The 16,186-nt window shown below is 41.2% G+C and overlaps 1 protein-coding gene across 3 annotated transcripts; it reads right to left on the reverse strand.

Moving 5' to 3' along the window:
• Positions 1 to 2,573: 2,573 nt before the first annotated feature.
• On the reverse strand, positions 2,574 to 13,988 carry ARGLU1 (arginine and glutamate rich 1). Of its 3 annotated transcripts, none has more exons than XM_084627279.1 (4): positions 13,446 to 13,978; positions 8,264 to 8,489; positions 5,873 to 5,956; positions 2,574 to 4,554 (listed from the first exon to the last, which is right to left on the reverse strand). In XM_084627279.1, exons 1-4 carry the CDS (start codon positions 13,793 to 13,795, stop codon positions 4,390 to 4,392), a joined length of 825 nt encoding a protein of 274 aa, XP_084483405.1. In that variant the 5' UTR covers positions 13,796 to 13,978; the 3' UTR covers positions 2,574 to 4,389. The 3 variants fall into 3 exon arrangements, 1 of the variants encoding a protein (XP_084483405.1); XR_014711456.1 differs by having other exon boundaries at positions 4,489 to 4,554; positions 5,873 to 6,438; positions 13,446 to 13,988; XR_014711457.1 differs by lacking the exon at positions 2,574 to 4,554 and having other exon boundaries at positions 5,872 to 5,956; positions 6,381 to 8,489; positions 13,446 to 13,987.
• Positions 13,989 to 16,186: the final 2,198 nt, after the last annotated feature.

The following is a 16,186-nucleotide window of genomic DNA, read 5'->3' on the forward strand; positions in this document are numbered from 1 at the left end:
GGCCCCATCCTGTTCCCATTAAAGAGAGTGGCCAAACTCCCAGGGAGTCCCAATAGTGCAAGATTAGGCCCTCACCAGAGACAGGCAATTGTTTTCCTGCTCCAAAGGGACAAAGGACAGTGCATGGCATAGCGACCATGCTACAGTCCACACCTCCCTCAGTGCTTTTAAATGGTTAAAAGATCATTTATGTAAGGGGGGACCAAAAGCAGCAGCCCCCATGAGGTAAGTTAAAGGATAGTTTATCGTAAGTGCGAAAGAAATCTCACTGATTTTGAAAAAGTTGTTGGAATCGATGGCTAGGGTAGCAGTGCTAGTTTATTCCACCCTCTCTCTTTATGCCTGTTTTTTTTAAAAAAAAAAAACCCAAAAAACCCCCCCAAAAAACCCCAAAGATCCTACAGTCATTTCCTGAAAAGCAGGAGTAGCCAGGCAGGCACAGAGAGATTGTTGGAGAGCGCACAGCCTCTATTAGTGAGAAACAACTGCTTCCACATTCTTGGTGAAGATAGTAGTAGAGCATGTGAAATAGCACAGGGAAAAAAGCAGGTGGTAATATTTAGGGCAAGTGCATATGTTAGGGGGAAGAAATGGGAGATGGGTGGGGGTGGTTTTCCCTTTTTTTCAGGAAGAAAACATTACTGGATTTGATTCCAGTATTAAATGCCTTGAGGTGTAGTGACACTCCCTTTGTTATGCGGGTGCCTAGGGCTTTGGTCTGTTGCTTAGACAGCTCACAGGCCAAATTGTCTCTGCAGGCTTCAGGGGCAGCAGCTCTTCAGTCCACTTCATAGCAGGTCACTTTTCATCAGACTAATGAATGTGGTATGATTAAAGGGTGGTTTATTGTCCCTGCAAAAGAGCCTCTCTTCTGATTTTGAAAAAGTTGTTTGCGTCTAGGGCTAGGGCAGCAGCTCTAGTTTATTCCACCCTATTTATTCCTTAAAAAAAATCCAACAGACACTTCCTGAAAAGCAGGGGCACCGGAGACAAAGGCCATCTTTATCATTAGATGAAAAATGTATGGTGCACACTGCCTTTGTGCAGGTGGACACAAGGATGTCCCACTCCTATCAAATATTCAGTAAGCAAACATGTTCAAAGCAAACGTTGAAGTGGCTTAAAAACCAGGGAAAAATCAGCACCCGTTCTCCACTATATGAGAAATAACCCCCCAAAATAAAGTAATAAAGTCAACGGGAGCTGTAGCTCATAATTGTGACTTCAACATGGTTCAGTGTAACAAATGCAATAGTTCCCTAAACTTTTTACTAAGCATACCCACCAACTCCATGGTCTTCTTTTGCAAGGCCCCCAGAGTTCAAATTAAGGACGGGTGGGGGAGGCAGAGCGGGAGGGAAGGGACAAAACCATAAGCAATTGTCCTCTTTCACCAGCGCTGCTGTCTTTTACTTGCCCTGCTGAGATGGTACTGACCACCTATAGCAGCACCCTCACCCGTGTCACCCTAATCCCAACCCAGTGCTAGGAGACCCTGGGAAGTAAAGAGTAAGCCTGCCCCTCTCATCCTGCACTAACAGCTCCAGTTCATTGCAACCTGGAGTGTGGGGTTACAGCACTGCTCAGGTTTGGCCTCGCCACCCATCCCTCATGCCAGAGTGGGCCAAACCTGAGTGGTGCTGCAACCCCACATGCCCGGGTGCAATGCAGAGTGGGGAAACAAGGACAGAAACTATCACTAGGAGGGTTATGGGGCTGGTTCACTCTCCAGCCCCTTCCCGGCCTCCCTTCTGAACCATGCTGGCAACCTATCTACAACCTTCCCATGACCCATCCTTTGGGGGAAAACTGACAGACTATCTATCTGATCAGTTTAATCGTTGCCTGAAGCGTTAAGGAATTTGTATATGTAACAAATACTTGTAACTGTCGACAGGTACAAATATCAGGGAGTGGGGTGGAGTCTTCGGTCATTTCTTGTGACAGGATGTCAAACATCAAATAGCAGTGGAAGAACTTTAAGTCTTCACTATTGCCCTCAGGGTTGCAATTCTTTTAGTGGCAAGAGAAAAAAAATATATATATATAATATAAAAAGATTATTCCCACTCTCCCCTTCACAACTCCAAGTCATCACAAACAACTGACAGAAGTTTTTTTGGGAGGCAGGGGGAATTAAGCACACATGAATCTCTCCCTATACAAAACTTATAAAATGCTAGCTGGTAAGCAGAAATATTTGAAGTTAATGGAGTTATGACAATTACACACCAGCTGAGGATCTGCTTCTAGGAAGAATACAAATACACAAGTGTAACATACAGTAGGATGTGAAACCTTTTTTCTTTTTTTTTTGGACTGGAATAACTATCGGAGGAAGGATGACTTAAAAATTACGATCTGAGAAAGCCACTTATACTGCACACCTAAGACAACCAAGATTTGATGCATTGTATTGGTGCCATTATTTAACAAAATAAAATAATTAATGAAGTGTGAAATGACTCACAGTTGCTATCATTTCTAGACAAAAAATATTACAACTGCAAATCTGCATTAGGGCAGATTTAGTTTCTTGCATTCAGAACAGGACAGGAAACAAAATACATAGGTCTGTTTAAGTATTGATTTTTTAATAGCTTGTTTCTCATATAGGGAACAAGGGGAGGTTTTATATTTTAGAAATACAGGTATCAGTTGAGTTTTTAAATAAAGCCTGATGCTTGCTACAGGTCATGTACATTGTTTGGCTTCAGTTTGTGTGTTTACTCATCAAGCAACACTTTCTGTAACAATTTATAAAGACAAATTTAAGTACAAGTACTGTTGTAGGTATTTTATATCTTCATGCTTATTGTAACACTCAGGACAAAGCAGAAAGTGTCAATCTGCGCCCAACTCCAAGTTCCAGACAAAGACTTCTGCATACTGTTACAGTGACACATTCAACCTGCTACATTTTATTTATCAAACCCACAGAAACAGATCTGGTGAAGTATCAGGAATTCTTTCCCTCTTATTCTGGAAAATCTTCAAATGTTTTGTCAACAATTACGATCTTTCATTTTGAAGTATTCACTATAGATGTTGTCATACCAATAGGAAAATGAAATTTTAGAACTGGACACTACAGTAGCTGAAGTTTCAGCAGAAGAGTTACATACAAAAGGGGATTTTATATATAGTTTTCAATCTGTGTTTTCATTTGTCAGAATAAAACCCGTATATAAATGGATAACATTCAGGACGCTGCACATGAACAACAGTCGCTTTGTGCCTAAAACAATGTATTTAAACAGAACTTCACTTTTTGCTTTCCATTACCTCGCAAGTGTGCTTGCCCTTCAATTTAAAAATAAATATATATAGGGTTTATTTTCCCCTTCCTAAATCTATCAGATCCAATATGTATGATGATGACTCTAAATTATACAACATACTATATAATGAGGCAAACTCAAGGGGATTAGCTACTGAAATACTTTTCTGGGTTCAGTAAGCTAAACAAGCCAAAATAAGTCTCTGTCAGAATAAAACCAACATTTCATGAGAATAGCAATAGCCATTAAAAAGAAATATTAAAAACTGTGGGTTTTTTAACTGTCTGTGTAATCCTTGCATTAGAGGTAGGAAAAACAATAATTTTTTTGAAGTGAACTTAAAAAATACCACTGTATTTTTGAATTTAGGAAAGTGAACTGTCACTCTTACTGTAGTTATACAAGTGTACTAAAAAAATTTACTTAAACATATGAATTTAAGACTTTACTTTATTCAGCAAATTGGTTTATTTACACAATGGGGAATGCTGGTTGAATTTTGTCAATGTAATAAAAACAATCTAAGAGACAATACTGAACTCTCAATCTTTCTATATATTCATAGCAGAATTGACCGTTTCCTTACCTGTATCGGGAACATCAAGTGCAACAGTGGGACAGTATCATAGGACACTGATTTAACAATAAACCACAGAGGTCCAGTACTACTTTGGGAATTTACTGATGCATGTACTAACTTTTTTTGTTATTAAAAGTCAGCAAAACCAGCATGAAATTTGGTCTAATATCAGAGTATAACTCTGAGATCAGCGGGTCAGTAAAAACCTTATCAGATCATACAGAATTTATAAAGTGACCTGATCTGCTTCAAACCACTATTACAGAAACAAAATGGATGAGAACAGATTACTCTCTAAAAGGCAACAGTGATCTGATAAGGATTTAACTTAATGGAAGTTAAAAAAAAAATATTAAGAATTGCAGAGCACAGCCCCTATTAGAACAAGCTAACTTTCCAGACTTCCCCCCCGAAAAAAAAAAAAAAAAGAAAAAAAAAAGAGAAAAGTGAAAAAAAACACTTCAACATGAAGCTACCATACAAAGTTTTTCTGTTTCATTTTTCTTTTTAAGAGTTCAGAGTTCCAATTTAATCCTGGCTCTTTAGTGAGAAGGACAGTTTTGGCCTAGACTTTCCCTTGCCCAGGATCATTTTTTGCTCTTCCTTTTGCTGACGTTGCCTCTCTTGTTCTAGTTTCATCCTCTCCTCATGAATCTTTCTTTGTTCTTCAACAATTTTCAATTGTTCTTCGGCCTGTATACAAAACCAGTAGAATTTAGAATACATAATATTTTGCAGCCCCCATAGTAGTGATTTCTTAATCTCTATTTTACATCTATTCAGCAAACACAGGGCCCAATTCTGAAAATTCAGACACGTAACTACTCATGTTACAAGTTCCATTGGCTTCACAGAAGTAAAGTTTTGCACATGCATCAACATTTTAGGGATCAGGCTCTTAAATGCATATCAAAATCTCATACACCAATATAGTTCTTTCCATTTTCAACACACTTTACAAATACTATCTGTATATATTTATATGCATTAAAATTTTAAATATAACATTGTTCCTGTTTTCATTCTTGGGGAAATCAATTTATAAAAAGGAATATTCTCCACTACTTCTTGTTTGTGTTTTATAACTTAAAGGGGCATTATCAACATGGAGCAAAACACTGACAAGTTTTCATCCGATTTCTCTCTCAACCTATTACAAATTACCATTTAGGCTCAAATAGTGCAAGCACTTATGCAGTAAGCTTAATGGAATGACTCAGGCATAAAGTGACTTGTGTCTATCTGCACTATCAGGACATAATTACTAAAGAAGGAAAGATTAGCGGAAGAACTTCTGTATTTTCAAGTTTTTATTTTGTTAATTTAATAGTATTTAGCATATAGTTAGTTTAAATAATTTCTTCTGTTTGTATAGTTGTTTTTCCATAAAGTGATAGGAATAAAAATGTGGTTGTAAAACCACAAAAACTGACCGTGAGATTTTAAAGCAGGTGTAAATCCAGAAACCAATTTTAACAAAGGCCTTATCTACACAAGAAAGCTGCCTTGGTTTAAATAAACATGTGATTTTAAACAATTTACTTAAACTGGTGCAAACCCCTTTGTGACCAAGCTTATTTTACATTATTTTAAACTGATCAACCAAAATAAACCACTCAAACCAAAATAACAGCATCCACACAGGGATGCAATGTTTTTGCACTGATTTAACTAAACTGTTTTAAAACCTATTGATTTACTTTAAACGAGTGCAGCTATCATATACAGAAGTCAGAAGTGTATGTGCTGACAAAGTCTTCACCACCCACTGCACACTGGAATTTCGCTTGTGTCAAACATGTTTATACCTGTTCTGTTACACTAGGAACACTAGTCAAAGCCTGGTCAACAGTCAAAACCTGAAAGGATACACTGGGAGCTGGAAAGAGACTGTTTGCCATCAAAGTCAATGGGGAGTAGGATTAGATGTTAACAAAAAAAAATTTATCTAGCACATCAGGCAACAGGATTTGAACATGTCCACACTAATGTAAACTTCATTTCTACCTACCAGTTTAGCTTGTGCTTCTGCAATTTTTCGATTATTCTCTTCTAATATTCGCTCTAGTTCCTCACGTTTTGCACGCTCTTCCTCCTAAAGGGGAGGACAGGGTAAGATGTTAGAAAAGTAAAATACTCATTATGTGTCTTCACTAATCTTCCTCAGAATTCTTTTGTGAACTGACTTACGGGGCAGCTTTACAGCCACCTATTTTGTCTCAACAGTAAATTGTGCAGCCACTAATATTGGTCTCTAGTACTAAATTTAAATCATCCCTCCCAGTCCAAACAGCAACAAACTAAACCCTCCCTAATCATAGATTCCTGACAATTTATTACTAATATTTTAATACCACACAAATGAACAAGGACAACTACAAAAACTGGATAGTATTTACCAAATTAAAAAAGTAATATATAAAATATAAATAAAGTGAATAGTTTGTCTCACCAATTAAGTATACCTACGTATTCTTTACCTATACTCCTTTAATCAGCATTAAAAGTTGAATATTTACTGTCTTGTCCAGTGTCCTGCAGAGTGTGCTCCTCGGCTGCCATACGCGCCAGCTTCCTCTTTAAAATGATTTGTACTGTTAGCTTGGCAATACCTGCATCAGCAGCTCAACCATTTATAAAGAAACAACATACAAGGAAGGCTGAGCTGAGGAATGCAGATGTTTATGATAAGAAGGAACAAAAATATGTAAATCATTCCTAAGGCAAACAATTAATAAGAAAAATACATTTACTGTTAGTGAAAAATACAAATGGTAATCCATACTTCATGGAACTAAGGGCTTCTTTCGTGGGGAAAATGGACTTAACATTCAATATTTTGACAATTTTAAGACAGCTTAAACTGTCATCTACAGTTTGAACTGGAATTCAGGAGTCCAGGAAAGGCATGATGAGCAAATAGAGCCTTATAAATTGCTGTTTCCTTGGTGAATTTAATAAAACTTTGTTATGCAAAACATAAATATGAAGAGTGCGGGAAGGTTTTTGAGGTGCTTCAGTTCACATAATAAATATGCAAATTATTTTAATATTTGGAAGATTTTAAATCAGCCAGAGGTTTGTGTCTGTGTAAAAAAAAAAGTTAATATGAAACAAAAACAAGCATATGAAGAGAAAACTTCTTACGATGACTAGTAATCAGCTACTATCTAGCACGCTTTCTCCAGGAATTGAAATATATTTTACATAGAAAAGCACTGATGAAACTACTCCGCATCGAACTTAATTTATGGTTTTTAAAAACCTTTTTGTGAATAATGCATCCATTTAGTTAACTGAAATCCACTATATACAAATTTCAGCAAACTTGTATGTATCTAAAGTCAAAATGCATTTCTCTTAAAGCTGAACTTTGAATTGCACACATGTGAAATTCTGCATAACTTAAGTCTCAACAAAAGAGCTTTTATTTCAAAGATATTATATTGGCAGACAAACAGTTGATGTTTAGCCTGAAGGGGAAAGCATCATTATTAATGGCTTTCCCGTTGTAAAATAATCAAGTTATTCATTTAGATCAACAAGTAAAAGAAGTACGGAGTGAGAGAGTTACTGGACACTCAGTGCTATTTAGCTGAATTTTCTTTAAGGGTTTAAAAGTTTGACTTTAAATGTTTGGATCCTGGAGTGATTAGTGCAGACAAGCATCAAAGCCTTAGTAGCAAATTACTGCCTCACAGAAAGATGTTTTTCAGCTTTTCCTCCAGCTGCAGCTAAAACAAGTCACATGTTTAGCTTGACTTCAGACAAGGACAACCTGCTCCTTAATAAATTCTAGAGGGAAAAAAAGGAGTTAGTAGTTATTGAAAAATGGATATAATGATTTGGACATAAGTCCTTGGTGAAGACGGTGGCTGGGCTTATGTTAAAAGTACAGGAATTAGTCCAATGTATGCTCAAAGAGAATGTTTGTTTTAAAGGGAGAACAGTAAGAAAACCTAGTTAAAGACAGGTACTGCAGCTCAGTGCTGGACCCTGCTCTTTTCCTGACTGAAGGCAAAAAGCCTCTTACAGTCTAGGTAAATAAAATGAAACAAATGAAGGATACACTTTATAAATTTTAACCCTTTCCCCCCAAATAAGAAAGGATTGTGGATAAATCCTGCAGCCATGGCAAAAGTTTCAAACAATTCTCAAATATGTAGGTCAGTTCCATTAAAATTCAAGTATCCTTGTACAGGTTTTAGGAGAATAACTGTTTTAAGTATCAGTGAGCTCCTCTGAATAGGCTAGAAATTAAGTTTCGCAGCAATGCAAGTTTACACGAGAAGGGAATTAGATTTGCTGTATTCCATCTCTTTCTGAACCGAACAGGAGGCACAACCAGACACTGAAAGTTTTGCCATGGACTGTCTCTACTTTCCAAACGACCGAGCGTTACCTCTCTGGCTTTTTGTGCCGCAAGTTCAGCTTGTCGCTGTCGCTCGAGTTCTTCGAGCAACTGTTTTTCCATGATGCGCTTAGCCTCCTCCACCCTGCGGAGAACCTCTCGCTCAATCTCATCCTTCCGTTTCTCCAGCTCTTCCTCTACGCGCTTAGCCACAAGCTCTTCCACTCTTCGGGCTGTCTCTTCCTCTATGAGTTTCTCTTCAATTTCTTGTTGGCGTCTAGAAAAAGAGACATGAAAATAATAATTTAATTAGTTATTTCAAAAATGAAATTTAAATAAAACTTTGAATTCACAGATTGATGTAGATGATTATGGTTGGTATTATATATTTAAATGTTTTCCTTTATTCTTCGTTCACACAACACCCATAAAAAAAATTTGCTTTACATTTAGGAGAAAAAAGAAAAGGAGTACTTGTGGCACCTTAGAGACTAACCAATTTATTAGAGCATAAGCTTTCGTGAGCTACAGCTCACTTCATCAGGTGCATCTGATGAAGTGAGCTGTAGCTCACGAAAGCTCATGCTCTAATAAATTGGTTAGTCTCTAAGGTGCCACAAGTACTCCTTTTCTTTTTGCGAATACAGACTAACACGGCTGTTACTCTGAAACCTGTCATTTAGGAGAAAGTGACTACAAAAGCCATAGCAACATACCATATTTAACAACAAAATAGCATTTTGAGTAGGTTGTGATACAACAAATAGACTATTTTGACTCTGAACGTTACTTAAAACACAGTAATGTTGAAACGTACCTATCAGCTAAAGTACCCATCCCCCTTTCAAAATTCAGAACATTTTAGGTTCTGTGTTACATGAGGTAATAAAACACTGCCCTAAGACCTCTACCTCAAAGGCACCAAACTGGTCTCTAACTAAAATAGAAAGCAGAGACAATAAAATTTGTAATTTGAATATTCCTAACAAAAGCTCCAGGTGTTGTCGTAATCTAGATCGCCAATAATTTACCTTATCACATATCAAATATTGCAAATCTACTTAATTTTTTTATGATGGTATTGAGTGTCAAGCATAATTGTACAAGAGCCAAGAATATCAATTCGGAGTCCAAAAAAAAGCATAGCTTTTGTTTTCTGCATTTTTATAAAGGATTTTTTTTTTTTCTAAAGAGTGGGTTTTTTGGTTTGTTTTTTAGTAAGATGCTAATTTTTTTTAAAGGCTAACACCAAATATGATAGGATGCAAAATGTTATATTCACTTAACTTTAACCCCCCTCACATTTTTCACTCAACAGTAAAATATTGGGTTAGATCCTATAAACGCTTAATCCCTGCTGTAGTGCTTGCTACCATGAAGATGAAAAAGCTCCTCATGATAGCAAACACTATGCACACTACTGAGCATTTGCAGGATCGGGCCCATACGTGAATTAAATATTCAAATAGTAACAGGATGTTCATTTTATAAAAAATAATATCCTACAGCTATTTCTTAAATGGTATTCACTTTTCAGGATTACTGTTCTGTATTATTTTTTACATTCACACTGGACTTTTGTTTGAATTGAAATGTAAACAAATTAGTGAAATACTGACTACAATATGTTTAGAAGAGATACATCTTAATTTGTCAGTTAGGACCAATAATCTATGGTTTACAATATAAGACCTAAACTAGAACAGTTTCCGGTCACTTTCTTGTTAAAGTAAGAGTTTCAGACGATGTTCACCCAATTATAAGTATATTTTTAATATGGACACATTTTCAGAAAAATGATATAATTTGACAAATTTTGGATTTCCTAATGGGGATTTTACAAAATAGTAAGACAACACAGATCCTAAAGGGAATGGACTGACTGTCTAAATAACATATTTGAAACACCTAGGGTCTCCTTTAACCCACAGATCTAACCCCCCATAGAGTAAATTTAGTCTTTCATTCTACTGATGTAGATGTGGGCTCTTTCTAATGAAACCTTAAACCAAAGTTCTCTGCTTTAAGTGGATATAAAATATTCCATGGCCCATTTTCTCACCCCACTGTTGTGCACTGTATTTGTCACCCACTGAACTTTCATTCCAGAAATAACTACAAGGTTCTTGTAGGCATATTTGCTAAAGTGTTTTCAAAACCTTCAGAATAAGGATAGAATCTAAAACAATATTATATTACTCAGTAGGCTGTAATTGTGCTGTAAAATTTGCTTCAAGTTAAGCCTTGGTATATATCAGGTACCGATCTATACAAATTTGTATTTATTGTTGCCCTCTTAATCAAATATTTGAACACGAGAAGTTAAATCCATATGAAAAGAATTATTTTTGAATTAAAGCAAATATTTCAGGCAAATGAACACATGTGCACTGCTCACTTTAAAAAATAAAGTAAGTAAATTATATTGTTCTCAAATTAGCATTGCACTGTGCAGCTCTCACCTACTTCTACTCCTGGAAAAAAAATTCAGGATTCATAAAATTAGGAGCAGCACTTGCATATCTTTCCATACTTACGGACAATTATTACATTACACACACACCAAAAGTTAGTGTTCCAGGAAATGTGATCAAAAACTACACTAAAAAAGCTGTGTTAAAAAAACATGACTACACGGGAATTTATTCTCAAAAGTTTTAAGTTCTGTATTAGACCACCACCCTAACATCTACAGTTGAAAATTTAACTCTACAAGTCAATGCTGTAGATTCTCAATAAATGCAGGATCAGGCTTAAATATGGTGGTGTAGTTTCTATCTATAAGAAGGTATTTTCTGTAACACATGTATACAAGACTTCCTATACAGAGGCAAAATTAGCGTCTTCCTCTAACACGCAACATTTTCATAAACACCAGAAAGTCAAAGCATGTTTGTGTCAGATTTTTCAGGATAAGTTATGAGATGCATATAGAGTATGGTAGGAGTTTTATGAGAGCTGCAAGAAGGAAAGCGCTTATGATTCAGTGGCTTTGCTACATAAAAATTTTCGTATTAATTTATTTGTAGACCTTGAAATTAAGCATCACTGCAAAGAACAGAAAACAGGGTAAAGCACAGAGGTCTCTTACATCTCAGGACAGACGTTCTGTACAGATTCAGAAGACAGACATCTACATACATTGAAAATAGCTATCACTAGGCAATTTGGTAAGTGACATATAAGCCAGTATGAAATATGAAGTAATTGATTCAACTAGTGGAGCACAAAATTTAAATTTAATATAGTTTGCCACATTAACAAAGCCCAAATGGAATACTATACCGTCTTCCCCCCAGCAAAAACCCCTTAACTCCCTCCCCTCAAAAAACATACCCTACCAAAAACATGGAAGTTTTTACTTTTTTTATTTATTTTTTTTAAGTTCACAACACTTAAATAACCTGGACAACTAAAGACTCTTGTGCACCTCTTAAATAGTATTTTGACAAACAGCAGAATTTTGTTTGCCTAACAAACTCCTGTGAGAGAAAGACTGCACTTTACTGCACTGTTGCTACTTCGATCAAATCCCATATTGCCCACCTAGATCATAAGTACAAGTATTCCACCATTGTTCATAATAAGCTGATTTGTGTAGTATAACAAAGTTGTTCTAGAAAAACATTAAAGGGCAGGTAAGAATGCCAAAAGATTTTTTTCTTAATGAGCTCCGGCCTACTATTCAGGTAAACAGAACTAGATTTGTTGCAAATCAAAGTTTTAATGGCAACATAATGATCAACTGCTTAGGTATTTGATATAAAGATCTTAAACCTTTTGTTTTCCTTCAGTACTAGAACAGTTTCTTCCCTCTCCTAAAGAGCCATTTCTGGTTTGATAAGAGATCAGGCCTTTGTTATAAAAAGTAGATGTCCAATTATTTTAAAATTGCCAATATTTCACAAGTCACATATACGTTCTCAAATAAAATATTTAAGTGTTTGCCTTAGAGCTCATTTAAAGTGTTACCTGTGAATGAAAATAATCTGGAACAAAAACATTAAGATTCCAAATTGAGAAGGGACTGAATGTTTAAAAATAAACAGAGCCTGAATCTCTTCTCACTCTTCACTAAAGGCTAGAGTAACTTCACTGATTTCAATAGAATTAAACCTGATTGGCCCAGGTCTAAGAGGAGAATCAGAGCTGAGTGTCTCTAAGACAAATTATTTTGAAATTTTTCAAATGAGTGTTCTGTAACCCTATAATATTTGATGATATCGCTATCAAACTGCAATTAGCATAGGTCAAAAGGAATCTCAACAGCAGAATACTTTACAATAGAAATAAAAGAAGCAATATGTAGAAATCAGAATTTCTAACATATGCATAATTTGTAATTATTTCATTCATTATTATATAACTAGAACAAAGCCAAAAGAAAATGAGTTGGTGTAAAATTAATCAGACTGGTTGTCATTGTTTGAGTCTACCTAAACATTCACTTACAAACTGAATCAGACAGCATTTTTTGTTTTCCCAAGTCAATATTTCTGCATCACAGGTTCATATATCAAGGTGCCAGGTTTATTGGACATTCAAAAATAAGGATGGATTTACGACAACTTGTTACAAGGAGTTTTGTTGTTGTCTGTGATAAAGAAAGAAATCACAAGGGAGAATAAAAATATTTCTAATAACTTAGATAAGGCTGCAAGGTGAACTATTCGGGAACCTAATTCCAAATCCATAACAAAATGAAAGGAATGCCTCATGGCTTCATGAAATATAACAAGAGCTACCCACACGAACATGCTAGTTTTGTTCAACGGGGCGAGTGGTTCACGATAGGACTCCTCTCTGTTTCAGCACTAATGCAGAGACCCCGAGTTAGTATACTTTTTGAGCGCATTCTTTTCACAAGGCACAACACAGCCTTCGGGCCAACTAGGAGAGCCTCAGCCTAAAGAATAAGCTACACGCTTGCAGAAAAGGGGAGGGACAAAAGTCTGGCACTGGGCGCTGCACCCACAGCCCCAGAGGCGGCGAGGCCTCGGACAGAGGAGGAGACCGTACCAAAGCATGTTAGAAGAGGAAGCGAGATGGATGGGCAAGGAGGGAAGCAGCAGCTCCGGGCTGGGTGTTTTCTACCGGGGAGGATGGGGGAGGGGAGGGGGGGAGGATGGGCAGGGCGAGATTCCCCCTGGATCGAAGCGAGAGGAGGGAGCCGCTGCGAGCCGGGCTCGGAGCGACGAGGCCCCAGGCGGGACTCCCCGGGGTGGACACTCACATTTTCCGCTGCCGCTCGAACTCCGCTTTTTTCTCCTCCTCCTCCCGCTTCTGCTTCTCGTCCAGGCTGCTGCGCTTGCTCACCGTGCGCCCGAAGATGTCGATGCGGTCCGGGGGGGACGAGGCGCGCTCCCGCTCGCGCTCCCGGCGGGACGAGGGGGCCGTGTTGGAGCGGGAGCGGGAGCGGGACTCGCGGCGCCGGTTCCGCTTGGTCTCCCGGGACTTGGAGCGCTTGCGCGCCCGCTCCTTCTCCCGGGAGCGGGACCGCGAGCGGCTCCGGTTCTTCTTGGTGTGCTTGGAGCTTTTGGTGTGCTTGGAGCGGGACGAGCTCCGGCTGCGGGACCGACCCATAGCGGAGCCCCCCGGCCGCGGCCGCCCCGCCCGAGCCTGGACGCTAGCGGCACCTGAGAGAGGCGCGAGGGGACGCGCGCATCAGCCTGGCTGGGCCTCTCCCCCGCCCGGCTCACTGAGGAGAAGGAGCAGGCCCCGGAGGCGGCAGCGAATCCGGACGGAGACAAGATGGCGGCCCCAACCCAGCGGTGACTCGGCTCCTTGCCGCCCCACAATGCACCGCGCGGGCACCCTCGGCTCCCCCGTTTTGTCTGCCGGAGATACCCGAAGGCGCTCGGAGAGGTTCGGGGTGAGCTCGGGAAGGGGTGGGACGAGGTAGAGCCCCCTGCGCATGTGCACAGCCTGCCCTGGTGCCATTGGGTGGAAGGCGGCGCCTGGGCCCGGTTTGCCCCGCCCCCCTGTGGCCGAGTCTTCCGCGGCGCTGAGCCGTGAAGGGCCCAGAGTCGTGATGCCGCGGGGGGGGGGCAGCGGCTGGGGACCGTCTCAGGGGCGGGGCAGTGGCTAGAAGTGTGACTAGCACGTGCCAGGGGTGCCCCGCTGCGTCCAGTTCCCTCCGCGCTTCTCTCCTCCCTGGCGCGGGGCTGAGTCGGGGCCTCGATCCTGCCCTTGGATCCCGGGCCCCAGGCCGCCCGTGCACAGCCCCACCGACCTCCGTGGGGCCCCCGGGGGTGGGGGTGTGCCGTCTTGCGTCTGATTACAAGACTGGAGCCACAATTTGGCGTTGTGTATGCTTGCCGCGACACCAGGTTCAGCGGCACCCCTTGCTGACCCCTTAGGCAGGGCCGGCTTAACTTTTTGTGGGCCCCCATAGGGCAAGGGCGGGATGGTCGGCCTCCAGAGTGAAGGGCGGGCTGGGGGCAAATGAGGCACAGTGCGGTGGGAGCGGCCCCGCTCTGCGCCGCCCAGCAGGAGGGCGCTGGTTACCAGCCTGCAGCTGCCAGACGCACACTGGCCTGCCCAGCCCTGTGCTGCCAGCAGGCCCCTTCCCCTTGAGGGCGGGCCCCCACCATCCCGCCCCACCCTTATGCCCAGCATCCCCTCGCCCAGAGACCTCCACCATAGATCTCTATGCCCAGGCCCTGCCCCTGCCGGAGACCTCCGCCGCTGGCCTCCCACCACAACTGCACAGCACCCTGCACACCACACTGCTTGCCCAGCACCCCCCGCCCATAGAGCTCCCTGCTGCCTACACAAACCTCTTTTCAAATCTGCACCTCACAGTCCCACCATCACAGCTGCACAGCAGCCCATATTCCTGAGGGGATTCTGCACCAAGAAAATCAAAATTCTGCACACACTATTTAAAAATTCTGTAAATTTTATTTGTCAATAAATAAATGTGGAGGCTCCATCATGGCAGTGGGGAGCACAGCCACTGCTTGCATGGAGGTGGGGAACACAGCCACTGGTTGCATGCAGCCTCCCCCCACCCCACCACACGACACGACAGGGACTCGGCAGCGAGGCTGCACCCAACCCTGACACAGTGCAAGGCCAGCCCTGCCCCAGAAGCACCCTGGGGCCCTGATCCCTATGCCAGATACACCAGGTGTGGGTGGGCAGGTTCAGCCCAGCAGCAGGATCCAAGTGCAGAGGGACTTAGTGTGGGGGGATCCAGGTGGGGATAAGAGAGTTCTCTGTGGGGCAGCCTGGATGCGGGCGGCTCAGTGGGAGACCTGTATGCACAGAGGTCAGGTTGTTGCAGGCTGGGCTCCAGCTTTCCCTCTGCCCTCGCTTCTCCCATCCCATGACCCTTCCCCATCGCTCCATCTCCTCCCCACTCCACCCGCTTCCTCCCAACTGCCTCTTTCCCCCAGCCCCCACTTCCCCTGCTCCCTTCTTTTCCCCATCCCATGCTCCTTCCCCACTGCTCCATTTCCTCCCCATCCTACCCTCTTCCTTCCCTACTGCCTCTTTCCCCCTAGCCCCAGACTGCCCCTGCCCTTCCCTATCATAGGCACTAACTGTTGTACAGAAAACAGGATGGCTCCCAGCACACAGAAGGGGAGCTCAACCAACACTAGGACCCAGAAAGTGGCATCTTCTGAGCAGCACCCTCTTTATTTCAGCCGGGCAGCTCTGCACTTGCAGAAAGGGGGGGGAGGCAGTGGCATGTGACTCTGTGTGCCCCCACGCCTTGCCTCAGTTTGGGGGCACTGTCTCCCAAACTAAGTCCATGGGTGTTCTCAGCTGCCACCCTGCTCCCTTTACTTCTCGATCACTTTTGAAAGGGAAGCAAAGAAATCTGCAGGAGATTTTTCTGACCAGTTTTAGCCTTAATTTTACTAGTACTCCGGTCACTAAAGCATGCATAGGACCTGAACTGTAATGTAAAAATCAAGCAGAAAATTATAAGATCTTTCATGCCTCCTTTATAAATCCTAAACAAGG

Source organism: Lepidochelys olivacea (genome assembly GCF_965140295.1).
Source record: "Lepidochelys olivacea isolate rLepOli2 genome assembly, chromosome: 1".
Lineage (NCBI taxonomy): Eukaryota > Metazoa > Chordata > Testudines > Cheloniidae > Lepidochelys > Lepidochelys olivacea.